This window comes from Trachemys scripta, chromosome 15 (genome assembly GCF_013100865.1).
Source record: "Trachemys scripta elegans isolate TJP31775 chromosome 15, CAS_Tse_1.0, whole genome shotgun sequence".
Classification (NCBI taxonomy): domain Eukaryota; kingdom Metazoa; phylum Chordata; order Testudines; family Emydidae; genus Trachemys; species Trachemys scripta.
Window position 1 is genome coordinate 12,241,608 of NC_048312.1, and position 26,275 is coordinate 12,267,882.

Consider the following 26,275-nt stretch of genomic DNA (forward strand, 5'->3'; position numbering starts at 1 on the left):
TGGGACTGATTCAAAGTCAACAAATGTCTTTCCATTGACTTCAATGGGCTTTGAATCAAGTCTTAACTGTCTATTCAGGACAAACAGTGAAAATGACTGCATACAAAATGCTGTCAAATGTACAAAATAAGCAAATCAAAACAATAGAAATATGTTTTTCTGTAATAACTTATAATTTAGGGCTTTTAACATTATATCGGTAAAATATCTGCAGACCAAAATATGATTTTTTTTTTTTAAATTGATGCTGTTGTTTTGAAGTTACTGATAATGCCATGTTAGTTTCCCTTAGGCTTGGTCTACACACAGATTTTGTACCAGAATAACTATGTTGGTTTAAGGGGATGACTATTTTTTTTTAAACTGGTATATTTATACCAATACATCCCCTAGTGTGGATGCAGTTATAGTTTATTTCCCTTCCCTAAGGGAATAGCTACACTGGTGTAAAACATACAACTGTGTCCACACTGGGGGCAGTTATACCACTTTAACTATACTATTGTTAAAGTGGAACACCCTTTATGTGTAGACAAGCCCTTTGAGGGAAAAAAAAAAGATGGAGGGAGGCTAGAATGTTATAGTTTAAAGGGCCACTGAGTAATATTTGATCTATGCTGTGTTGAGAGATATGGACTGGACAATTCATATTGATTTTGTGTTTATTCATTGTTTTGCTTATTTTCTTTTGTTGTTCCACCCAGCTCTAAGAATCCACAACTTCACTGTGCTTCCTTCCCATAATTCTACCTTTGTATATACCAATGACTCTGCCTACTCTAACTTCTCTGCAACCGTAGGTGAGGATTCAAGTATTTTTGTTCTGCATTTGTCAAATTTGGACTAGTCTGATAATGTTGGGTTCCGAAGTTAACACTGTTTGGTTCATTCTTAAACGATCCTCTGGAGTTTATGGGACAAATTCTGTTCTCAGTTACGCTGGCATAAATCTGGAAAAACTGCTGTGATGTTATTTATTAACTCTGGATTTACACTGTAAGCAAGCAGAATTTGGCTTGGCTATGTACTGACCATGCAGTTCTTACTCATCTGGGTGGTTCCATTGACTTCAATGGAACTACTCACATGACTAAGGAGAGCCGAGTTTGTCCTTAAAAGCCCAAGAAACCCCAAAACATTTGAGATGAATTGTAAACACAGGCACTGAAAAAAAAAATCAATTGGCATGAAGTTTCAATATAATTTGAACTGTCTGTTTAAAGGAGTTAAAAGAACTCTGTTTATAAAGTTAAAAGAAAAAAGAGCTGTTTTTCTTCAATCGGTAGCCTTTAAAGTAAAGTGTTAAAAAAGAGAAACTTCAAACAATTCTGGAGGATGCAAGGGAAAATGGGAGCTACCCATCATGACATTTCTGATTAAAATAATAGAAAAAACAGGTGGAAGACATGCAGGTGTGTGTGGTGTGTTGTGGTGGTTTTTTTTGTTTTTTGTTTTTTTTAATGAAAACTGTTTTATGTTTACATCAGCCAATAGATCAAAGGGAGAATAAGCTGAGTGGAAAATGATGACTACCCCGGCAGGCACTTTCAATAAAAACTTACTGGGTCAGAATCTTCGCTCCCTTGCACCAGTATAAACCTGGAGTCACTTCACTGAATTCAGGATGGTTGCTCTAAATTTATACTAATGTAACTGCAGTTAGAATCTGACCAGCTACCTACCTCATAATTAGGTATCAATTTACAGCTGGTTGTTAGAAAAACATAAGTGAGCAATGAAATGATGAAGGCAGCATAGGTTTAAGTAGATGCCAGTTGAGCAGCTTGAATGTAAGAGGGTTAGCACTGAAAGCAAAAGGACTCCTGTACTGTACTCTCTAACAGCAGGAGTGGGCTGGCAACTCTGAACTCTATTAATAATGAACTTCAGATGACCCTGATTCCTTCCAGTCTTCACTGATCTGCTTTATAGTTGTCACACAATAAGATATATTCCATGTGAGCATTAAAGAGAGTGACACCGATGCCAAAGGAAATACTATGAAAACAGGAATGTGTAGCTCTTTGGGATTTATCCTGGCTAGGTTAATTCAGAGGTTACGCCACTCATAGAGAATTCGCTTCACTTCGTAATGCTAAAGCCTTAGAAGGATTTAAAGGAGTCAAGTGGTAGCTGGAGTTTAGAGGGTGATCTAGATTTTTTTTTCTATGCCCCTAAGGAAGAGAAGATATCTGGAGACTGTATGTTTTACGGACAGTAGATTTTGGGTGAATCAAGAAATGTTTTGGGCCAGATTCACTGAAGGTGTCCTTTATACCTCCCTATACCAGCCTGTCCTCTTTGCCCCGGAGTGGGGAACAGGTACTTGGCTGCTGGCTGCCCCCCGTCGTGGTTCCAACTGAAGATGAACAGCTTTACGATTAGGCTCAAGAGACACAATATCCTCCAGTCGCAGGGGGAATGCATATGTTGCACCATCTTTAGGGTGATAAAGCCCATTCCCTATAGCATACCTAGCCATCTCTCTGGATAAATGTAGAGGGAAATGGGGCCATAGCCCTGCCTCTACATCTTTGGGGTGATTCGGGGGTGCCAAAGGGTCAAGTCTCTGCATTCTCCTTGTACATGGACTGTTATTGAGTTGGACCCAAGAACAAAGGGCACATATAGAAAAGGCTCCTTATGCCCTGGTTCTTTACCATGCATCTGTGCTAGGGCCATACACAATCTTTCCTTATCTCTGCCATTACATCCTGGTGATTGCAGATACCAACCATAGCCCTGGCTAAGGCTTCTGTATCTCCCAGCTGGAACAACACCATATGACTCTTCCCACTGCCTGTCCATTGGACGACCCTAATCCTGAAAGTACCTTTTTCAGAATGCAGTATTTTGGAGAAGGCCTAAAACAAAGATCCTGAATTCTCACTATTATAGATCCATGGCACTGTTTGCAAAAGTGGTGTTAACAACAGTAGTGTCCAGGACAAATTCCAAATCAGCCAATTACATTCTGCCTTCCTAAACTGCAAATAAAGAAAAATCATGTGGTATTTTGTGTCCTGGAGAATGAAGTGTTACTAAGAACTTATCTTCAGTGTTAAAAAACCTGTGTGTTTTACCTCTGGGTAACTAACATGCATGAACAACAAAGAGTCTGGTGGCACCTTAAAGACTAACAGATTTATTTGGGCATAAGCTTTCGTGAGTAAAAACCTCACTTCTTCGGATGCATAGAGATGACTCTATGCATCCGAAGAAGTGAGGTTTTTACTCACGAAAGCTTATGCCCAAATAAATCTGTTAGTCTTTAAGGTGCCACCAGACTCTTTGTTGTTTTTGTAGACACAGACTAACACGGCTACCCCCTGATACTTGATAACATGCATGAGTATCCTGAGGTAAAAACACAGTGAAGACCAAGCACTTCAGTTCTATTGCAAGGTAAATTTGCCAAAGTCCGTCCTATACCCAGGCCTGTGATTATCTGTGGCAAGTTTACCTCATCATAAACCTAAAGTGCTGTGATTTTTACCTCGGGATAGCTCACCTTCATTAGTTAACCTGAGGTAAAAAACAGGTGTGTTTTTTTTTTGTTTGTTTGGTTTTTTTATAAAGCAGTGAAGAAGACAAGCCCTAAGAAATCACAAGGAGTTACACATGTTAAATTGAAACAGAGCCTTTTTGGATGCTAATAAAAAGTCGTGCCCCTGGGTGTCTCAAAAGAACATACGGTGCATTTCTGCCTTTTGGCTAGAGTAGGTCTAATATCTTCCTTTAATATATCCTTTTTGATCAAAAATGGTCAAAAAGCCATTTTCTAAAACAGAAATGTTTGTGGGAGGAAAAAAATAAGTTTTGTGTCAAAAATTTTCCTAGGGAGGGTGGAGAAGAATTTCCTGATTAGCTCTACTTCTGAACAATAAGCCAAAAATACCTATGAAGTGCTGCTTGTATTCAGAACTCTGGAATATGTAAACTTCACTCAGACTATTTTCAAGTAGTAATTTCTGGCCCTGCTGGTTCAGCTATACAGATGATTTAGTTGAACAGGGTATTGGGGAGGGCAGATAGATATCATTTTTATAGACTATAAATGATAAGACTGTAAGCTGTATCTTTCATTTATTTTATCCTGTAAAAGGGGGATAGAAAGATAAACATATTAAAAATGCTTGAGTCATTTGAGTCATGTCCCAAGAAGCTGTCTGCACACAAGAATGTTAAAGGACTACATCTTAATTTTCCTTCCTTAGATATTGTAGAAGGAATGGTCAACAAAGGAATTTACCTCACTGAACAAAAAAGAGTTACCTTTCTCATCTTTGGAAACTCCCAAAACTCTTGCATTAGTAATCCAGAAATGTGTGGACCTGAAGGTGAGTGCTATGCCATCATTATTACTGTTTGTTTTTATTATGCTTTAATCGTATCAGATGGCACTAGCTAAGTAGAGTTGGGCAATATCTGTACTTGGATGACAGATCATCTAGGAGCCTCAAGATACTCTGGGAACTGGTGTCAGCTATTTTTTAAAGCCCCCCCCCTTTTTTGTTGTTGAAAAAACTTTGTTAAAAACCGCTCTAATTATTACACCGGGAACATAAAGTTATGAGGTGTAAGTAGTTAACATAAGGTCCTTATTTTGCAAATGGAAGTTCCCGCTAAAGTTTTAATTTCTGACTTTGCCAATTATTGAGTTAAAACAGCTTACAGCTAGATATGAAAAAAAATCCACATAGATTTTTCTCTCACGCATACCAGTTTAAATTAGGAGTGAGTAATTCCACTCAAATCAATGGAATTAGACAGCGTCTAACTGGTTATTGTGAGAGCAGAATCAGGCCTCCTGTGTTCCAAAACAATGTCCCTTAGCACAGAGAGAACAGAAATGCTCCTGCAAGCACTGCAGCGTATCAACCAGATGTGTTGTCTTGCTGGTTTCAAATTTAGGAGACTAGTGTATCAAGTCCCTTTACCAAAGGTTGCTTTTCAGATTTAGATGGGGGCTCTTCAGCCTGCTAGTGACTAAGAACTTGGTCTTTTAGTCATGACCGTGAAGAGGAATTTTGCCTTTATCATCACTGGGTGTAGGACTGGATCCTAAAGCTGTAGTACTGAGTTATGAAGTGCCACATCTGTTGCTCAAAAAGTAGTAATTTTCTTAGTAAAAATTAAATAGACTACCTGTGATTTCTACAAAGCATCGGATGGGTCATTGCTGATTTTACTTATTAGCTATAGTGCACTCGAGAGACAGGAATGGCATGATGCACAGAAAGTGCAGGAGTGTTCTGATGCATATTGCGAGTTTCACTTGATTAGTTCATGTGGAGAAGCCAAGACTGAGGAAAGGCTGTCTTGATTTACTTCTTGTTAGTGACTTGCAAAGGCTAAGAGACTGGCAGATAAATGTCTTTGGAGCGTTAGGGACTGTTCTCTGAAATAGGTCTAAAAACACGGTTTCCTTCCACCACTCCCTCTTTTGTTGTTTTGCCAGACCTAAAAAACCCAAATAAACAAAAAACAAACACCAGGATTTTGCCTCCCTGCATATTGTTTAGAATTAACTTGTGTATTTTTAATAGCCTCTTTATGAATCCTCCTGAATGCCCTGTAGCTGAGCCACATCCAACAAAGACTGTGTTAGATCTCACAAGCTACGAACTGGATGTGGCCAGCTGGACTAGCATCTTGGATGGAATATCTCCAAGATGCTGCAGATAGTGGTGCTGGCAATTAAAAAGGTGGCATTCTTCCCTCTGAATAAGAGTCAAATCAATATCCCAACAGGACATTGCACGAGAGCTGCGTGAAATTTTTTTGAGAAAAATGTTGATTTGGAAACACAAATTTTTGTGATTTTGTGTCAGTTTTGCCAAATTGTTTGTGGCAAAAATGGTGTGTGTGTGTGTGTGTGTGTGTGTGTGTGTGTGTGTGTGTGTGTGTGTGTAAATCCTGTGAAGGCAAAGTGTTACATTTTTAGAAATGACTTTTTTGTTTTGAGATTTTCATTTGACTGGAAACTAATATTTTTCTGACTTCTAAGGTCACCTGAAATTTCAAAAAAATTTCAATTCAATTCGTCCCAAACCAATTTTTCCGCCCGATATATATATTTTTGGAACTTCCAATGAACCAAAAAATCAGTTATTCACAGAGATCTGTATTGCACTGCTGCAGATGACTTCTTTAGGATGAGATGTAAAAACAAGGTCATATCCACTAATGATCCCAAAACACTTTTCAAAAGAATAAGTGTGTCAGTTAATATGGACTCAGAGCGGTTAAGGGCAGGATAGCTTATACCAATTGCCAATATGTTTAATTATCTTCCCATCTAAAGTTCCCTTTCGGCTGCTTTCAATGGATTTCTTTTTTGTTTCTTGGCCCTATACAGTTGTGTTGTGTTGCTAGTGCTGCTAATGTGTACCATTAGTCAATGGAAACTTTTAACTGATTTCAGTGGGTGCAGAATAAGATCCCTACATCTCAGCCTGAAGCTGGGATTTTGCTGTCAGGGAAAGTGAAGTTATCCCTGTAACATATGTACTCGGGGCCCAATTCGGCACTTGGTTACATTGATGTAAATCCCCCTGAGCCAAGCAGGCCACCGCAGAGCAGCAGTTGCCCGGAGCAGAGAAAACTGGGTGAAATTCAATGGCCCGTGTTATACAGGTCAGTCTAGATGATTAATGGTCCCTTCTGGCTTTAAAACCTGGTGAGTCTCTGAATAAAGGGTTGTAAATAATATTTGTTGCGAATGTTGGTTTTTTTTCTATGAGCAATTATCTCTGGATAAATAGTTTCATTATCCAGAGCAACTTCACAGAAGTCTATTGCATTACTTTGGCTTTACACTGGGTAAATGAGGGTAGAAGGTGGCCCATTGTTTGTAATCTGAGGTTTGTGAAAGGCCCTCTATGAAATGAACAAACAGTAGTGACGCAAAATAAACCAAAGCCAGGCTGAAACTTTGGGCCTGCTATGCTCGACAGGCCCCTTATTTTTGCATTTCAGGATAGTTTTGACCGCTGTGTCCCCACCCAATACCGTGAATATCCCCATTTTAAACTCTTGCACTTCGATAAAAGGATGGATAACACAATTCCACATGGTGTCCTTAACTTGGTGCCGGTTATTGTGGGTTAGTTTCCATCCCCTGAATAACTAATCAAAATACCTCCTAGGTTTCCAGGGGAAGAATTTACCCAAGGCAGCCTTGCCTAAAATCATGCAGCCTAAGTTTGGAGTCAAATGATTTTTTTTGTAATATACGGTATGTACAATATGCAAGATCAACTTCCATGGCTCATAGACACTGGAGAGGCTGTTAGAGGCTTTGCCATAGCTCCAAGCCATTGGCATTCTCAACCTCCTTTTTTGCTTTTTCCAGCTGTGATATAACATTTAATTTTTTTGCTTTTGTATTTGGTTATTGAATTCAAAAAACTGTCAACGGACAGCTAAAATATTTGCCAGATGTAGTTATAGGGTTGGTGGGGTGTGGTTTAAATAAATACTACACAGATTGTGGGCCCAATCCAGGCTAAAATGTCCTCTCTGCTGCCTTATCTCACTATCCACTGGTCCCTATGCTCTGCTCCCTTCTTATCTTTAGCAACACCTTTCTTTTCCTCATCTCTCCTCCCTTCAGCTTATTTTTCTCCCACGAATCCTATCTCTTCCTTTCCTCCCACCATATCACCAACCTCTTTTCATTACCCTTACCTCTATTCCAGTCCTTCCCCACACCCTCCAAATACTATCATTGGCAATGTTCATCACCCCCCCCCCCCCAAGCAGGAAAACCCAGGAGGATGATAAAAGGGAAGATTTCTCAGTGAGCCTTTTTCCCCACTGATATTTCTCCACATTCATTCCATCAGGTGCAGAGGGGGTTGATTACTCCCCACAAAACAGGCTTCAGGCTCGCCCTCAGACCACGTGGATCTCCAAGGATCTGCTTGGATCCCAGGGAATCAATAGGAGGCCAGGGACATTGTTTAAAGTTTCCCATGCCTCTTTCTGACAATTCTGGGTGTCCAGACGCCCTCCCCACAACAGGGTAGGGGGAAATCTGTATGCAGTGGGCTTTCTCCATGCAGGGTCTAGGGGGTATGATCCAGCCTGTAAGTTATAAATACAGGGGAGAAATAAAGATACAGAACCATGAGGATGGTGCCTAACTAACCAAAGGAAACCACATGATCTTTTGTGGTAACCCTTGCCCCTCATTTCTATTTCCCTATTTCTGTTGTTTTAATTAGTAATGTTGGATGGGATTTTCAGAAGAACTTGTAATTTGGAATGTAGACATGCCCTGGAAGCCGGGTTAAGCCAGTGCTGAGCACTCTTGAAAATCCCTCCCATTATTTCTATTCTCAGGGACAGATCCTATATATAGTTTATTCATGTAGTAAGTACTATATGGCTGGTAATCTGATGGAAGTACTTTGGTAGTAAGTGTTTGTGGGAGCAGGCATTGGCCTTTAGTTCACAAGCTCTTCAGGGCACAAGATGTTGTTGTTTTTTCTATTGGTCTGTAAAGCACCTAGCATGCTTTGGGCCCTTCCATGTTGCCAACTTGCATGATTTTTACCATGAGTCTTGCAATGTTCGATGCTTTTCTTAAAGCCTGAGCTGCTGGAGTTGTGTGAATACAGTACATTAGAATCTCATACTTTGTTATTTTTTAAAAAAATTCTCGCCTTGAGGTTGAAGAGAGAAGCTGAAAATGAGACTCATAAAGGATCAAACACTAGAAGGCAAATAAAAGAACCCCAAATTTTATTTAAACAAATCTCTTGATTTTTTTTTGAGGGTTTGGGCCTTATGATTTTTGAATACCTGTAGCTGGCAATACTACCCATATCCTTTAAATCTACAGTGTGCAAAGGTTTTATAATAGTTGCAATACATTTCAGTGCTTCCCCAATATTTAATTAAAAAAATACGCTCTGGAAAAATTATAAACAACAACAAATGGTGGTTTTCATCTTTTGGGTGTTTTCACCTGTCTGTCCATCTATTGCTTGATTGATTCCTCTCAGCATTTTTTTCCCCACTGAGAATATTTTAGAGCCCTCACAGTATGTTGATGCTGTAGAAGATTAAAATGACAAATAAAATTATGGTGCAAGTCACAAATTATCTGGTGCAATCAAGGTAATGATTTAGAGAAAAAGATTGAAAATGTAGCACAAATGAACAAAACAGCTGTAAGATCGATCCCTGCAGTTTCAATTCATTTTTCATCAATGTGGAATGGTGCATGTGATTTTATGTGGTGTAACTTCTGCAATACCTAAGCCTAATGGGTAAGTTAAGTGGCAGTGTTAATACTGAATTTACTTACTTTTGTTAATTTAGGCCATTCTTAAGTTACTGACAAGACATGACACAAGATTTATTCAGACAGGCATGTATAGCAAATACTGTGTGTTACCACTTTTAAAAAATGGTAAAAATTCATACAACAGTCAATACTTAGTTGCTACCTGAAAATGGAAGAGTAGAGGTTATTCAATATTCTGCTGCAGGCATATTTCTTTACACAATACCATATCTTACGTATATTTTTCATACCAGTGGGAAATAAAACCATCAGTAAATCACATTATTTCTACAACTATAATATAATAATCAGAGTAAATTTTATTTTTTATGGTGCCATTCCCTGCACCTCACAAACAAGAACATTAAAACCATAAAATACTGAAATATTCTGAGGATAAAAATGTGAAGAGAAGAATCGCATAAGTAGTTAATATTGAACCACAGCAGTGGGTAAACAACCTTTTCTAAAGGAGAGGTCTTCATGCCTCCCTAAACTAAACTAAACTAAACCTCTGGCGATGGTAGGCTGTAATTTTGTCCAAAATGACATCTTTCTTAAGATACAATAAATACGTCTCAGTGTGCATTGGTTACGTTTGTACGGATTTGCTTCTAAGTAGAGCTGGGTGGAAAATGGTTTTCCAATCCCATTAAAATTTTTGAGATGTCAAAATTTTTTTTCCTATCCTGAATTCAGAGGAAAAGTTTTAACTCTTGAACATTTTTTGGGTTTGGGGCAATCAAAACTTTTGGTTTCAATTTTGATTTTTTTAAAATCCTTTTTTTTATCTTAATTTATTAAAATTTTGAAAAAGAAAGTCATTTTGACTCAAAACCCCAAAAGTTTCCAGTTTGAAAATGTCAAAATGAGATATTTGACAATTTTGAAACTTTTTTTCCAAACGTTTTTCTAGTTGGGAAATTTGTCAATAGTGACCTTGTTTTGCAAATGGTTTAGTTTTTGAGAAATCAGCAATTTTCAGGGAAAAAATAGTTTGAAAAATTCCTGACCAGCTCTATTTCTAAGTTTGCCCTAAATGTTGCACAAGAGAGTAATTCAACTGCAGTTTCACAAGAGAACGCCTTTCAGTTACCAGGTGGGAATGCAGTAGGAAAGATTGCAATCAGCCAATATATCATAACTCAGATTAAAACGAAAAACACCAACTCTGACCATAACTGACACCTGATCTTAAATCAGACCCTGGATAAGAGCTGCCACATTTACACTGCACCTTGTCTCAGCCTGATGAAACTTCTCCTCATCAAAATTTAGAGTCCTCAGGCAATTGTGTGCATCTACCTTGTGTAGGTATATAATCTCCATTATCCTAGTAATGGAGTGCCTCAGAATCTTTAACATATTTATCCTCAGAATCCCCATGAGGCAGGGCAATGCTAATATCCCCATTTTACAGATAGAGAATGGAGGCACAGGCTGACTAAGTGACTTGTCCAAGGTCACACAGGAAGTCTGTGGTAGAACAGGGACTTGATTTTGGGTTCATGAGTTCCAGGCTAGTGCCCTACCCACTGGACAATCCTCTCATCCCCTCTCCCAACCTCTCTCCTGCCAGAACCTATCAAAGTGAAGGAAAGTTTCTCCAAGGTTGAATTTCTCGCCATTCATTATAAATTTGCTCAAGGAACATAGTTGGGAGAATGGAGAGATGAAGACATAGACAGCTGGGTATTAGCAGCATTAACCCAAGTTGCACCTACACCAATGCATGACTCTTCAAATAACATTAGACACTATGGTTGAGATTCTTAAAGCTGCTCCAGGGGATTTGGATGCCCAAATCCTATTAGTTGTAATGGGAATTGGGCATCCAAATTCTAAAAAAATCTCAGCCTATATTACATTGTAGGCTCCATTGCTTTACCTGTATTCCTGTGGGGCCCTAGCTAGTGCTGTGTGAATTCAAAACTTGCCCCAGGTCACCTAAAAGTTCGTGGAGGTTTGTAAACCTGGGACAAGTCTGTGCAAACATTTAGTCCTTCCTCCTAAGAAATTTCGGGGTGGGGAGGGTGTTTTGATTTGGGGTTAAAACCATGCTAAACTCTACAGTGTTGGAGGAGTTTTGTCTTATCTTTTTTTGGTTCATCTTAACTAAAATCTTAAAGGGGGAAGAAACAAACTTAGAGTAGGAGGACTTACATGACCTGAAATCAAGAGGGGTTAGTGGAATTCCCAGATCCTTAAAGCTGATGACCATTGGTGCAGAACATAAGCAATAACTCAGATCTGTCTCAGGGCTTGTCTACAGAGTAGGGTTGTGTGCACTATGGGGGTATGATTTCTAAACTGCACTAACATGTTGTGCATTAATTGGTCTGTGTAGACTCCGCTGGTTCTCTAGTTTTAACATAGTGCAGTACTACATTACATGACAGATGTTAATCACATAGCTTAATGCACTAATGGAAGGCTGTCACATACTGCAGTGATTAGCACTGTATTGACCCTGAATAAAATAGAATAGAAATGTCCCTGGGGACAGTAGTACACTTGAGTTTTGTTGTTTTTTGCTCCCCACTGATAAGACCATGAAGCAACACCTGAGAAGCACTGAAGGTGCATAAAAATGTAGGCACCTACCTTAATGGTGAAGCTCTACTCCAGGGGTAGGCAATCTATGGCACGTGTGCCAAAGGTGGCATGCAAGGTGCTTTTCAGTGGCACTCACACTGCCCGGGTCCTGGCCACTGGTCCGGGGGGCCCTGCATTTTAATTTAATTTTAAATGAAGCTTCTTAAATATTTTAAAAACCTTATTTACTTTACATACAACAATAGTTTAGTTATATATTATAGACTTACAGAAAGAGACCCTCTAAAAACATTAAAATGTATTACTGGCACGCAAAACCTTAAATTAGAGTGAATTAATGAAGACTCGGCACATCACTGCTGAAAGGTTGCCGATCCCTGCTCTACTCTTATCTGAGCTGAGGACATTGTGAAGATTTTGGTTTTGATCTGGGGAAGTCCTATGTATGTTATGGAAGTAATAAGCCTGTTGTAAATGACAAAGCTCTATAGTTCAACTCTCCCATTCCTTCCCCTCCTATTTCTTTTGTTTTGTTTTATTTAGCTGTGGAGGGGCTCCCTGCCCAGGGTTATTACAGACATCTGTCAAGACAGGATGTCATTTATATTTGACCATGAGGAATTTTTATATGCAGTCCAACTATTTGGACAAAATTACTTTCCTAAATTTTGTGTGCATTTTTATGATTAGATTTACAATGAGCTCATTTAGTTTGTTTTAGGTTCATCATTTCAAAAAGCACATTTAAGGAGGATTTAAGGTTTTATTCTAAACTCCTGAGCTATAATTCTTTTTCATGGTGCTTATATGGCATATACTGGATGGTTTGGTACCTCAGGTGTTAGCCTTGGACTAAGGAGTCCTAGGAGTTCCCTACAATAGATAGACATAGCTGACCTCTGGGAAAATGCGTGGTAAGCCAAGGTGAAAGGACTATGTTCTTACACACTAAGTAGGGTCAGTATTTAGATGGCAGACATCCAAGGGAAACCCAAATTGGTATGGTGTTTTCAGCAGGTGACTCTATTTTCTCCGAGTTAGTATTGAATCAATGCCTCAGCCTTTTATGAGTGCGCAGTGTCTTGCGGAAGCTGCTTTTCAGATGAGACATGAAACCAAAGTCTGCTCTTGACTAGAGCTGTTCAAAACATTTGCATCAGATCCTGAAGCCAATTGAAGTGAGCCTTGGGCTGAGGGTAACTGCATTCAGAAGCGTCGGCGTATGCTGACAGAGATTTGGCAAACACGGGCTGATGGTGTTCACATACTGATCAATAGCTAGAAAGCTGCTGAGAGCCAGCTAATATTTTAGTGGTGGGTAAAATGACTCCTTTCTATATAAATGTGTAAGGCACACTGGGAATGATGCTTAGATGCTATGTAGTGCTGAGTGCCATTAAAAGGACCTAGACAGACAGACAAAGATAGATTAAATAGGTTTCAGGGTGGTAGCTGTGTTAGTCTGTATCAGCAAAAACAACGAGGACTCCTTGTGGCACCTTGTTAGTCTCTAAGGTGCCACAAAGACTCCTCGTTGTTGTTTCTATAGCTTAAATAGAAAGGCAAAATATACATATGATATTTATTCAGCGATAATAAACACCCATATGACAACAGGAATATTAGGACTTTTGTAATAACTTATCACAGGGTGCTCTGTTCCCCACTGGAGTGCCTCCTTCTGGCCACAACTGGGATTACCTCTGCCAGTCCAACACCCCTTACTTCAGTAGTTTACTCCAGCTTAGCTCTTGCAGTCTCACTCCTCAGCTGCTCCTGCTTCGTGGCTTGGCCTGCCAGCCGGCTCATTGTAATTCTCCCCTTCCAGGGTATCAAAGTCTCTTGAGACCCACTGTCCCAGGCAGTCTTTCTGCTCACTGCCTCTTAACGGCACTACTGCCCAGTGGCTGATAAGGGAACCTAGGCCTGCCCTCTACATGGGGTTCTAACCCAGAAACCCTACAACAAGCAGTCACAGTCTGCACAGTCCTGAACCTTACTGATGTATCCTTGGGTTACTTCCTATGCAGCCTTCTCTCACCCTGAGAGTGACTGTAGCCCCCTTCTACTCCCAGCTACTGGGCTTTATCCAAGCCCCTCCTGTTCCTTTCCAGCTGAGCTTCATCTCTGATTTAGTGCTCATTGCCCCCTGGTTGCTCTTCCAGGTGCAGCCTAGGTGGTTAATTGGCTCACCTAAACCCCTTAACCCCCTCATGCCTTCTGTGGGGTGGATACCCCATCACAGAACTGAATGCAGGCAGCTGGTGGGGGAAAGAGGACTTTTGAACACTGGAGTGGATTGGGGTTTGCCTGAGCTTTCCCCAACACTAATAAGAATCAGGTAAAAACCTATAAACATTCTATTGCACACCATCAGACTAACTGCTGGGTTCAGACCTCAGCTGGGTTACGCTCCCATGTTGATACTGGGTAGCCTAAAGTCCTGTTTTATTTAGGCAGCCTATAAATACTTGCTGCTAACTATAACTAAAATCATCAAGGCAGATGTTTTGACTGCACACAGCAAGTCTTCTTCCAGTCCGGTATCTTGTTTGTTTGCACTGGCCTTAGGTTTTATTCTTCTTAGCACTTCATGCCATTATTCCCCAAGACACATGTTTTTAGGAAGCAGTTTGTCTAGCCACTTTCTTTTTAATTGCTCCTGTCTGTCTCTTTACTGCAGTGCTGAGCTGTGAGGGACGCGTCCTTTGCTGTTTACCATTCAAGCAGCATTCCTAGGTCACCTTTGTTAAAGAAATACAGTTATCAATGTGAAGATTTGTGCAATCTGACAGTACAAGAATATTCCAAAACCTTCCGCTGAACTTAGTGGGACTAGTTGTGAGTGAAGCTACTCACATGTGCAATTGTTTGTAGGATCTCACCTGTAGTTAGGAGGGAATGCTTGATTTTTGTGTGTGTGCTGAGTTGAGAATCTCAGATTGGGGAAAATAAATGTTTCTGGTTATGGCTTTGTAAAAGCAGGTATCCTTTCCTGTAAGACAGTATCCCTTCCCATCACACTGAAGCTCTGGTCCCTGCATTAACCAGAGGGAAGAGGCATGATGATCATAGGATTACAGGTGCAATACCTGTAAGAACTGTAGCGTAATCAGCTCCTCATTTATATGATTTTTTTTTTTTAAGTTTAAAAATATTAGCGTGGCTAATCTATTTTTTTAGTTATGACTAAGATTGGATACTTGGGTAGTAATGGGTATTATTATGTGCTGTGTATGTGCCAGTTTGTTATAAAACCAAGGGCAGATCCTTAGCTGGTATAAACTGTCATCGTTCCATTGCCGTCAAAGCGGTCTTAGCCCCACTGATGCCCTCTGAAGATCTGCCCCCACGTGCATATTTGCTGTGTGTACTCTAGGATGTTTGATGCTTTTTAATCCCACCTGTTTCTCATTAGCAACATCTCTTCTCTCATTTGCTTCCATCAGGAGTAACATTTTCCTTTTTCTGGAAGACTCAGGAGCAGCAGGCTAACTTTCCCCCAGCCTATGGTGGACAGGTCATTTCCAGTGGTTTCAAAATCTGCTCAAGTGAAGATGAAGGCTCTCTGGAATTTTATGCCCGTGGGAATTCAATGAAGTGGGAGGCAAGCTTTAGTCCCCCAGGTAAAGTTCAGTTTCACTGTCGAGGGTTCAGAATGGAGATAAAGTAGTGATGAGCACAGCTTCCTTATCTGGATAGAAAGAAAAGATGAGAAATGAGGAAGTAGGTGGATAGATGAAGGATGGATAGGCCTCACTTCCCAAGAGAGAAAGCAGGTATTAGAACGTCAGTGATGTTGTGTATAGGTCAGTTACAATTCAAGTCACCATCCAAGGGTCTGGCATCCTGCATTCCCCAGTCCCTAGTGAAGTAAAATTCTTATTGACATCAGTGGAAGAATAGGGGTTTACCTGAAAAAGAGCGAGGGAGGAGTGCAGGATGAAGCCTTTGGAGTCCTCACTCAGTGCATTCGTAAGCTGGGAGTCCAACTTCCCATTTTCTTTAAATTTTAAACCTCTCTGGTAACCCTTTTGGGTAAGTATTCCATGCTTACATTATGCACGTTGGCCATTTGTATGGTAAGAATGAAGTCCTGGAAATGTATTTGCATGATTATTAATAATGTATTTTAAAATGAATATCTTATTTCTGTCTTCTGATCCAGAATGCAGGTTACTAATTGAGAAGCAATGGGATCTAGTGGTTAGAAAAGGGCACTGGCTGATAGGACTCGTGGATTGTAATTATGGCAGAGAAAGTCACTGAACCTTTCTTTGCCTCATTTTATCCACCTGTAAAATGGGGATAATAATACTTCCTTACCTAACTCCTCTGTAGCTGTGATGTTTAATAGTTTGTAAAAGTGTTTTGCCAGGAAAGCTGATGGATGTATGTATGTAGTTATAATAATTGTCACAGGGATTAAAGTTAGTAATGTTTGGACCTCTTTAGCATAACATGTAATCTGCAGCAACCTTTAATTAGTCTTTATTTACATATTCTCTAGTCCTGAAGTCCTTATGCAGCCCTCACTGAAGTGGGAGTTTTGCCTGAGATAGAACTGAATAAGGACTTTAGATCTGGGCCCATATTATAATTTATGCGATTGCAATGAGCCTGAGGAAGGATTCAGGCAAAATGTCACTGAAGCCAGTAGGGATTCTGCCAAAGTATGGACTGTCCCTTGTGAATAAAGAGTAATGCACATGATATCATTGCTCCATAATTCAGTGTTGACACTTCCTTTATAGCTCCATTGCATTGCACAAATGAAATGCATTTTAACTAAAATTTATTGAACAGGAAAGGCTGTAAATGAGGTTGATTTATGGATTTTACAGAGAGTTTTAATGTTTTGCAGGTCCTTACTGGACTCATATTCTCTTCACGTGGAAATCAAAAGAAGGTTTGAAAGTCTATGTCAATGGAACTCTAAACACCACTGACCCAAATGGGAAAGTTTCCTACAGCTATGGGGACCCCAACGCAAATCTGCTGACAGGGACAGAGAATGATCAGAGCAAACGCTATGTGAACGGGGCTTTTGATGAGTTTGTCATTTGGGAAAGGGCACTCACCCCCAAGGAAATTGAACTATACTTTACAGCTGCTATCGGTAAGTGGGAGCATATTCTGATTGTATAAATGTTGATTTTTAAAAAGTTCAGCTGTTAAACCAGCTGTCTTAATGGCCGATAATCTGCAGGGATAAATGTTTAGAGGAATAAATGTTCATAGGAATCACTTTTTCAGTTTCAAGGGAGGTGTTTGTTTCTCACCCTGGGGCACAGCCCCTCAGACGTGTCACCAAAAGGCACCCACTAAGTCTCACCTCATCTATTGGCTGGAAGAAAACCTCAGCAGAATCCAACCATTGCTAGGACAACCAAGCCACTTCCTTTTAACTAATGTCACAACAGCAAAAAGACCTATTTTAAAAAAAGTCAATCTTGTGACTGTCTTGGGAAAGCTTTCATTTGGTGCCTTAAATAGCAATAATATTTCAGTGCTGTGTCTGAAAATATTAAAAATGATGATGTTTTTAATAAATGTATAATGTTTTAATCAGGTTGGCAAAAATTGCTGTGGTATTTGGTTGTTGTATCTATCACAACAAACCGGTGTTACTATAACACCATCAAATCCAAAACTACTATAAATCTCACTTCCTGGATTAATAGAATACAAGAATGTTATGTTACTGAATTCAAGTGCTCTAGATTTTTAAATTGCCCCAGTCCATCTATATGTATGCGCTGTTTCACTGTCAGACAAGTATGGCTCTTGTATAAATATACTAGAAGGATAGAAACTTTTTTAACCCCTTCAGTGTTCATGAATACACAGTTGTTATCCCCAAGTTCCCCACCTGCCTCCATGTACCATTCCAAATAGTGGATGCAGCTTGGAAAGACTTTGCCGGGGAGGTTCCCATGGTTGCAGAATGCAAAGTGTTAGTCTCATATTATTTTGCTCCTAATTTTGCATTCTTTGGCTTAAATTTGAAAACCATATGAGAAATTAGACCCTGCACCCAATATTGCATTGTTGTGGGCTTACAATAGCTAGTTGCAAGACATTACCACTTATGGCTGTGATTTTCAAAGGGGCTTAAGGGAGTTAGACACCCAATTTCCACGGAACCCTATATTTTTGAAGTTACACAGGGTTTTAACTGTATGTGAACCCCCCCCCCACGCCCCTGCTGATGTTCTGAGAAGAGACACGGATGCATCCCTAAGTGCTGCTTTGCAACTTTAGAAGTTTGCGCTATGTTTCAAACTCTTGTGACCTTTTTTTTTTTTTAAATTCCAAGTCTCACAATATTTGATGATTTTTTTCCCCTTAAATCCCCAGTTCCTGGTGTCATGTGAGAATCTTGCCTTTCATTTAGAAAACAAAAGCAAGTTTTTGGCCTCATGGTTACAGAGAAAAGCTTGACCCAAGTGGACCCCAAAGCTGGAAGGCGCAAAAAAAAAAAAAAAAAAAAGACCCCAAATGTATTATTTTTTAAAAACCTTGTGATTTTTAAGCCAATCACATTATTTTTAGAGGCCTGGCTCATGATTTCTGAACACTTGTGGTGGGCGTTACTGAGTATGCTGCTTTCTCATGGCTCTTTTCTCACAAGTGTTGATGTCCATGCAAGTTGATTGGTGAAATGGTGATATGATCCGCAGAAACACTAGTTGATAATGGCAGGCTATATAATTAGCCAAAGTTATCCTTGGTGTAAATTCAGTGACCTCCGTGGAGTTTCACTCGAACAAATTTGTTCGATCTTTATCAAAAGCTTAATTAGGAAACTCACTTTTAAAAAAATTGAATGAATAGCTATGCTATTTTACATAACAAATACCAGTAATATCTGACAATTGTGCCCAAATACCAAAATAATGAGCATAATATAAATTCTAAGAGAGAGTTTTACTTTTCTGGTCACAAATGATCCATAAATCCTGACACATGCAGCGGAATCAATACATTTAACATGGAACTGCTGGAGGGCATCCAAAAATCTAGTTTATACTTTTTGTCTAAGTAAATCATTTATGACATACTCATATGGTAACCTTCACTGAGTGTAGTAATAGTGAGTGACATTTATTGGTAAAGCCAGGCTGATTAAAAGCAGCTTTCTCTGTTGCTTGAAGTCAACTCAAATAGCTAATGGAGACATTATCTGAAATGGTGCTCAGACTTCTTGCAGATGCCATATTTTAAAAGCAAACTGGAATGTCGGTTGGTTTGAGGCTTTATACCCACTTGCTTTTGTACAAGACTCACATGCTTACTCATCAATAGCTGCCATCCTTTTGTTATGCTCTTTTGTTCTGACTTTGGGTGATGTCCTGGTCCCATTGACTTCAGTAGGAACCTCCATTGATTTCAGTTGGGCTAGGGACTTCACCCTTTGCCAAAGATTTTTGTTCCTGAAGAGCCATCCGTTGATTTTGTTCTAGTGTTTCAATGCTCTGGATGGCATATTCCTATTACCACCCCATCAAGAAATTTAGGCTCAAAATATAAATTCTTTATTTGTATTATGTTACATTATTACCTAGAGGCCCCGACTCAGACTGGAACCTCATTGTGCTAGGTGCTGTATATACATCTAAAAATCCCTGTTGTGAAGAGCTTCCAATCTAAATAGAAAAGATAGACAAAGTGTGGAAGAAAGGAAGTAGTACTACGTGGAATACTGAGGCACAATTTATTTAAGTCTCATTGATTCGTTGTGGCAGAGCTGGGAATTGAACTTGGATCTCCTGTCTCCTTATCCACAATGTCAACCTTCTCTTTGTATAGATGTTTCCATGGATTTAAAATTCCATTGAAATCAGTTTTTTGTTTTAAATTTAAAAACATTCCCCTGCAGTGTTAGAAATCCAGCCGAAACAGTGTTGGCCAGTGTATAAGGACTGGAAAGTAAAAGTGACTAGAAACAGGAAATGAAACTGATTGGTGTATTTAATCTAGTTTCAATATTGGAACTCAGGAAAATGCAAAACAAATTGCATAGTCTTGGCTCGAATTTCTCAGAATTGCATTGTGAATGTTTCTCTCAGATCTTTTTTGTTTTAGTTTTTTAAAATATATTTATTGCAGGAAACTTTTCCTTTAAATTATAATTTCTTTTTCCTAGGCAAGCAACTTTTGCTTCCTTCAACACCTCTGTGGCCCATTATGACAACCACTACAAATCCCATGGTAGGAGAGTCCTCCTAACTCTTTTCTTTAACGTCAACGATAACTTCCCTTCTCAGTCCTGTTTTGCTTTCTTGATATCAAAATGTATGTGTATTACAGAGAGGTAGCAGCCTTTCCATGGTTTAGGTCACATCCGGTTTCCATTTTACTCCCCTTATAACTCATTAGAGTTATCAGGAAAAGTGGGGAGATTTTTTTTTTAAAGTGATTTGTTTAACAGAGGATTAGAGCTGGTTTAGAGAGTCAAAGGGGAAAAAATTCCTCTTCTGCTGTCTCTTATTCAAAACTTTGAACATTTAAATTTTGGAAATAGTTAAAAAATGGGGAAAATCATGAAAATATTGTAATTTGGAACATTTAACTAGATTTATAACAGAACTCTTTCTTTCATTTGTTTAAGGGGCATTTGCATTAAATAGATGTTTTAAAAATAAATACCAAAGTGTTTGTTTTATATAGTCTAAACAAAAATAACTTCCCTTTTCAATCTGGTTGTACTGTGTTGAAATCTGTGATATTAAAATCCTGTTAGTTTTCTTCTTGTTCATAGGGCCTTTCAGGAAACTAGGGTAGACAGGACCTGAATTTCTAATGAAAAGAACAAGCAGACAACAAATTCATTTCAGCAGCATTTATTGGTTTCATGTCTTTCCTAGCTTTGTTACTGTGTGTGTGTGTGAATATTATAATGTGTGTGCATGCTATATTAATCTATTTATCTTCATATGCTTATGGTCTATTGTGCATAATCAGAGCCTTACAATTTACTCTGCCTCGGGCTACTGAAAGGGAGTCTCAGACCAGACTTTGAGTTATCTTGTGTGCAGGAAGAGACTGGATTAAGCAGTAAACCATTTCTCCCTTTCTCTGGCTTTACCGCCAGAGAGGTACATAAGATCAGTCCTGGAGATGCATTGCTTGCATAACATGTAAGGATTTGGAGAGAATTAGGCCCCAAATTGCTACTTGACTTTTGTGTAGTTAAGTATGGAAATAATGGCTGGTTACCAGGACATGCAGTGATGAGATAATGGTGTTATCTTCTAGCTCTCCACAGATGCCTATCATCCTATCATAACTAAACTGACTGAGGAGAGAGGAAACTTCCAGTACCCAGAGGACCTGCTCCACTACCTGGAAAACATATCACTCAGTTTACCCAACAAATCCCCATCAGAGAATACTGCCTTCAACCTGACAGAGGTCAGTTTCTTTCAGTTTTTAGGGTGATGCCAAATGATCTTGTTTTTACTTCACATGCTGGAATGTAAAATGCTGCTTGAAAGATTTTGTTGATCATAAATTATACATACTTAAAAAACCCCAAGACAACTATTTTAATCAGTAGCAAAAGGTCAGCTGTCACTGGAAAAGACTAGTTTAATTACAGGGCTCATCATCTTGTTGGGATATCATATAATACTCACACAAAATGGTTGCATCCCCAGGCATCATGGTTCTGGGTTAAATATAAACGTCTAGTTAGACTGAGAAGGAGACAATCACTTCTTGTGAAAAACCTTTTCTGCTATGTTCAAAATGTAGGAATTCTGGAATGATTATATCCTGGAAAAATTTCATTGTCTTTCTTGTGTACTCTAATTTATCAAAATCAGGGCTTGATCCTGCGGTCCTCACACAGGCAAATTTCCCACTGAAGTTGGTGGAATGCAGGATCAGGCCCATAGTCCAACTGAAAGATTTACTTTTTTTTGGTTTTTTTTGTTCTTTCTCTGTGGATTATTTTAAACATTACATGCAGTCTGAATTAATTGAGGACAAGGGGTCACTTCCTGCTAACATGACTCCAGCCTCATTTGGAATGATGGGCAGCTAATTCCCTGATTTCAGCAAGCTAAAACGCCGTTATTACGGTAATCAGTGCTGGTCTTACCTAGGGTTACCATATTTAAACATTTAAAAAAAGAGGACACTCCACGGGGCCCTGGCCCCGCCCCGCCCCAACTCCGCCCCAAAGTCCCCGTCCCAACTCTGCCCCCTCCCCTGAGCACCATGCATTCCCCCTCCTCCCTCCCAGGCATGCGAAACAGCTGCCTGAGTGCTACCGGCTTCACGGTTTGCCGGGCAGCCTCCAGACCCTGCGCCCCCGGCCGGGTGCTTCCCCTCCTGGGCTCCAGCTGCGCTGGGGAAGCGCCCGGATGGGGGCACAGGGTCTGGAGGTCTGGGGGCTGCCCAGCAAACCATGAAGCCGGTAGCACTCGGGCAGCTCTGCTCTTCAGCTGCACAAAGCTGAGGTGTCTGGGGGGAGCAGTAGCAGCTGCCACCGCAGGGGAATCCGCCTGCAGCTCGCAGCCTGCCGGAGCTGCTCTAAAGTAAGCAGGGGACTGGGGCAGGGATGCCGGCAAAACAAAGCTGAGAGTATTTTCCTGGACATGTTTGGCTTTTTGGCAATTCCCCCTGGATGGAGATTTGAGGACCAAAAAGCCGGACATTTCCGGGAAAATCCAGACGTATGGTAACCCTAGTCTTACCAGTGATTGTTTCTCTATCTCCATGGATAATACCAGGGGGACGAGGATTATTTGGTCAGACAAAAGGCATAATAAATAAAATATTTCTGAAAAAACTGGGCAGAGACTGATAGCTTCATGTTATTGATTGGAAAATATTAACGTGTGGATCACCAATGAATACTGAGCAGAAATCCTTCTGAAAGGCCTCATTATGTGCTGTTGTTGGTTTCACTGAAAACTTGGGGTTGGAGCTAATTTGAAAATGGCCATTCAGCCTCTGAGGTGTCACGTGCGTGCTCCACATAGTTTCAGTTGCCATGTTATTGCTCATTCATGCTATCCCGTGGTACATTGTGTGGCATGAAAGTGATGTGCAGACAGAAAGAAGGAATGTGATCATCTTTAGCAAAGCTGCTTTGGGAATTATACAGCAGAGTCCTGATCATATGTGTGGACTCTGCCATTCACCTGATTCATTGGGTTAGGTCTTTTGTTTGTCTATGCTAATTTCCAGAGAAACAGCCACTGAGCATGCATATCGTTTTCTGTCAAGGATGTAAGTTGGGGCCAGTTGTCTCAGTGCTAGTAGTCCTATGCCTTGCAGCATAAAGGATTGCAAGTTAAGTGCTATGCAATAAACTTTCTGATTACAACCACACTTATTATAATGCATTAGTTCTGACAAACTCTGTTCATGTGCAGTTCTTAGCTTAGCCAGGCTCAGTGTGAGTACAGGGTGCAGCACAGAGGTGGGCAAACTATGGGCCGTGGGCCACAACCGGCCTAGCCCTTGAGCTCCCGGATGGGGAGGCTAGCCCCTGGCCCCTCCCTAGCTGTCTCCCCTCCCCCGCAGAGCCACGGGCAGTGCTCTGGGTGGCGGAGCTGGATGCTTCTGATGAGCAGAATGGCAGCGTGTCTGGCTCTGGCTGGCACGGCAGCCAGACATGCTGCTCTGCATGCTCTGCTCGGCGTGGTAAGTGGGCTGGGGCCAGGGGGTTGTATAAGAGGTGGAGGGCCCCGGGGGGGCAGTCAGGGGACAGGGAGTAGGGGTCAGTTGAATGGGGCGGAGGTTCTGGGGGGGGCAGTCAGGGGACGGGGAACGGGGGGGGTGGATAGGCGTGGGGTCCCAGGGGGCCTGTCAGGGAGCGGGGGTATGGATGGGGTCGAGGGGACTGGGAGCAGGGGGGTTGGATAGGGGGCAGGGTCCCAGGGGCCGGTTAGGGGCAGGGGGAAGTTAGGGGACAAGGAGCTGGAGGGTTGTATGGGTTGGAGGTTCTCAGGGGGCGGGAAGTGGGAGGGGGTAGATGGGGGCGGGGGCCAGGCTGTTTGGGGAGGCACAGCCTTCCCTACCCAGCCCTCCATCTAGTTTTGCAACCCCAATGTGGCCCTCAGGCCAAAAAGTTTGCCCACCCCTGGTGTAGCAGGACGCCAAACATTGCTGGGCCAAGGATCTGATGCTCTGGGAATCCTCCCATTTCTCCCCCCTGTCCCTCAGTGGCCTAACATAGCCTCTGTGGAACAGCTCTGCTGCATTTTGTGGCCTGGAAAAGCGTTCCTCCCTCCATCCTCCTGGCATCTGACTTGGCAATGCAGGTTGTGTACTGGGCCTAGGCTTCCATTTATACCCTCAGGCTGAAATTCTGGGCTGAACTTCTCAAAGGAGCAGCACACATCTTGCAGCCATGGCGGAAAAGGGGCCTCCTGATCCTGGGCTGCTCTGGGGGCTGGAGATGCCCCTAACTTAGACAGCCTTGGGGGCTTGTCTGAGTTATAGAATAATTGAATCATAGAAATGCAGGGCTGGAAGGGACCTGGAGAAGTCATCTAGTCCACCCCCCTGTGCTGTGGCAGGACCAAGTAAACCTAGACTATCCCGGACAGGTTATTGTCCAACCTGTTCATCACTGGGGGTTTTTAAGGGCATTCCACAACCTTCTTTGGAAGCCTGTTCCAGAGCTTAACTACCCTTACAGTTAGAAAGCTTCTCCTAATATCTAACCTAAATCCCCCTTGCAGATTAAGTCCATTACTTCTTGTCCTACCTCTAGCTGACATGGAGAACAATTGATCACAGTCCTCTTTGTAGCAGCCCTTAATCTATTTGAAGACTATCAGGCCCCCCCCATTAGTCTTTTTTCCTAAAGTCTAACCGTGCTCAATTATCTTACCCTTTCCTCATAGGCAGCAGCCTCCTATGCGTCGCAGCACTGACTGGAATCGGTACAGCATTGCCTCAGCCCACCCCCCATGCCTGGGCATGCAAAGGGGTCCTCAGAGGACAGCCCTATGGCTGTCTTCCATGGTGTTTGCACCACGGGAATCCTTGCCCAGTCAGAACCAGGGCTTTGAGGGCCCTTTTACACAACATAAAATACGATGGACTGGGAGAGGGATCTCACCTTTGATCCCAAAGTCCTTACACGTGCATAACACCCAGTTAAATCAGTGAGAAAATTTGGTGTGCACTGTGATTTCTAGATCAGTGTGGTCTCGAGGTTCAGATATTCAACTGGGGATCAGGAGACCTGGGTTGTGTTCCTAGCTCTGCCATAGATGTGCTGTGTGAGCCTTGGCCAGTCACTTCCCCTCTCTGTGCCTGTTTCCCCTCCTACCTGTTGTATTCTCTATTTAGATTGGATGCTCTTTGAGGCAGGGACAGTCACTCACTATGTGTTTGAACTGTGGCTAGCCTCATCTGGAGCCTCCAGGTGCTAGTGTAACATAGATAATAATCAGGTTAAACAAATGGTAGGAGCCAGAGTTATATTGTGTGCTTCCTAACGGCCTGCTCTGGACTATTGGGCAAACAGGCCAATTGCCCCATGGATTTATTTGGCTTCACTGGCAGAGTAATTTCAAGCTCCACTCAATTCCAGTATTTTCAGTGACCTTAGCAGGGGTGTAATATAGGAAATTCACTGTAATATTGTTATTTGTTAATAAACTATTACTTTAAAAATATTACCATACAAAAGATCGAGAGAACTTCCCAGCAGGGATGACTCTGACTTCCATGAAAATTTGTCTGTCCTTGTAAAATGAATCTTGGAACTCTTAATGGAAATCTGCCTTGAATTTTTACCAGGGGATGTAGAGGATGAATCAGTAATCAGATAATGTGGTCCTATTTATCTTTAGGCTTTCTTGAAAGCTGTTGAAGATTTTCTTTTGTTACCCAGCTGGATTGGCATATTGGAGGTAAGACACATGATTTAAGTTTGTAGATTAATTCAGGTGCCTATTGGATAGTAATAACATTGGTTGCATCTATTATCCTTCAGCTTGGGGTTTCCGGCAGTACGACTTATTTGCACTCTCATCTGTGCATCCAAAGTAAAGGTAGCAAATGTAAATTTTGTAATGGTTTGTTGAGAGTTAAAATAAGCTTCTGTGTTACTGCTCTGAGATATTCCATAAGGACTGGCAAAAAAGTATAAAAAATGAGGTTTACAAAGGAATGGGCAATGTCAGTGAAACAGGTATTTAACAAAGATAATTTCTACATGGAATTTAGCCTACTTGGCAGTTTCTTCTTGAAAGTGGTCATGTAAAAGAACTAATGTATCCCCTGCACGTGGATATTTATAGGACTTTTTAAAAGCATTTTTTTTCCATTTTAAATTATATCTTGTGCCTGGGAAGCCATCTCTATATTTACAAAATGGATACAGCACAGGCAACAATTCTTCCCGACTAACACTCTGGAAAAGATCACATTTGAACTAGGAGCTGA

At 41.0% G+C, this 26,275-nt stretch overlaps 1 protein-coding gene across 2 annotated transcripts in view; it reads left to right on the forward strand.

Annotated features, from left to right (window-relative positions):
- ADGRD1 (adhesion G protein-coupled receptor D1) overlaps positions 1-26,275 on the forward strand; it is a 245,556-nt gene that overhangs the window by 8,010 nt on the left and 211,271 nt on the right. The window contains exons 4-10 of one of the 2 annotated variants that reach the window (XM_034791144.1): positions 705-800; positions 4,218-4,340; positions 15,304-15,480; positions 16,719-16,973; positions 20,004-20,068; positions 21,116-21,271; positions 25,681-25,740. In XM_034791144.1, coding sequence (XP_034647035.1) covers positions 705-800; positions 4,218-4,340; positions 15,304-15,480; positions 16,719-16,973; positions 20,004-20,068; positions 21,116-21,271; positions 25,681-25,740 — 932 coding nt within the window. The remainder of the gene's footprint in view (positions 1-704; positions 801-4,217; positions 4,341-15,303; positions 15,481-16,718; positions 16,974-20,003; positions 20,069-21,115; positions 21,272-25,680; positions 25,741-26,275) is intronic. The other variant, XM_034791146.1, reaches the window with a different exon arrangement.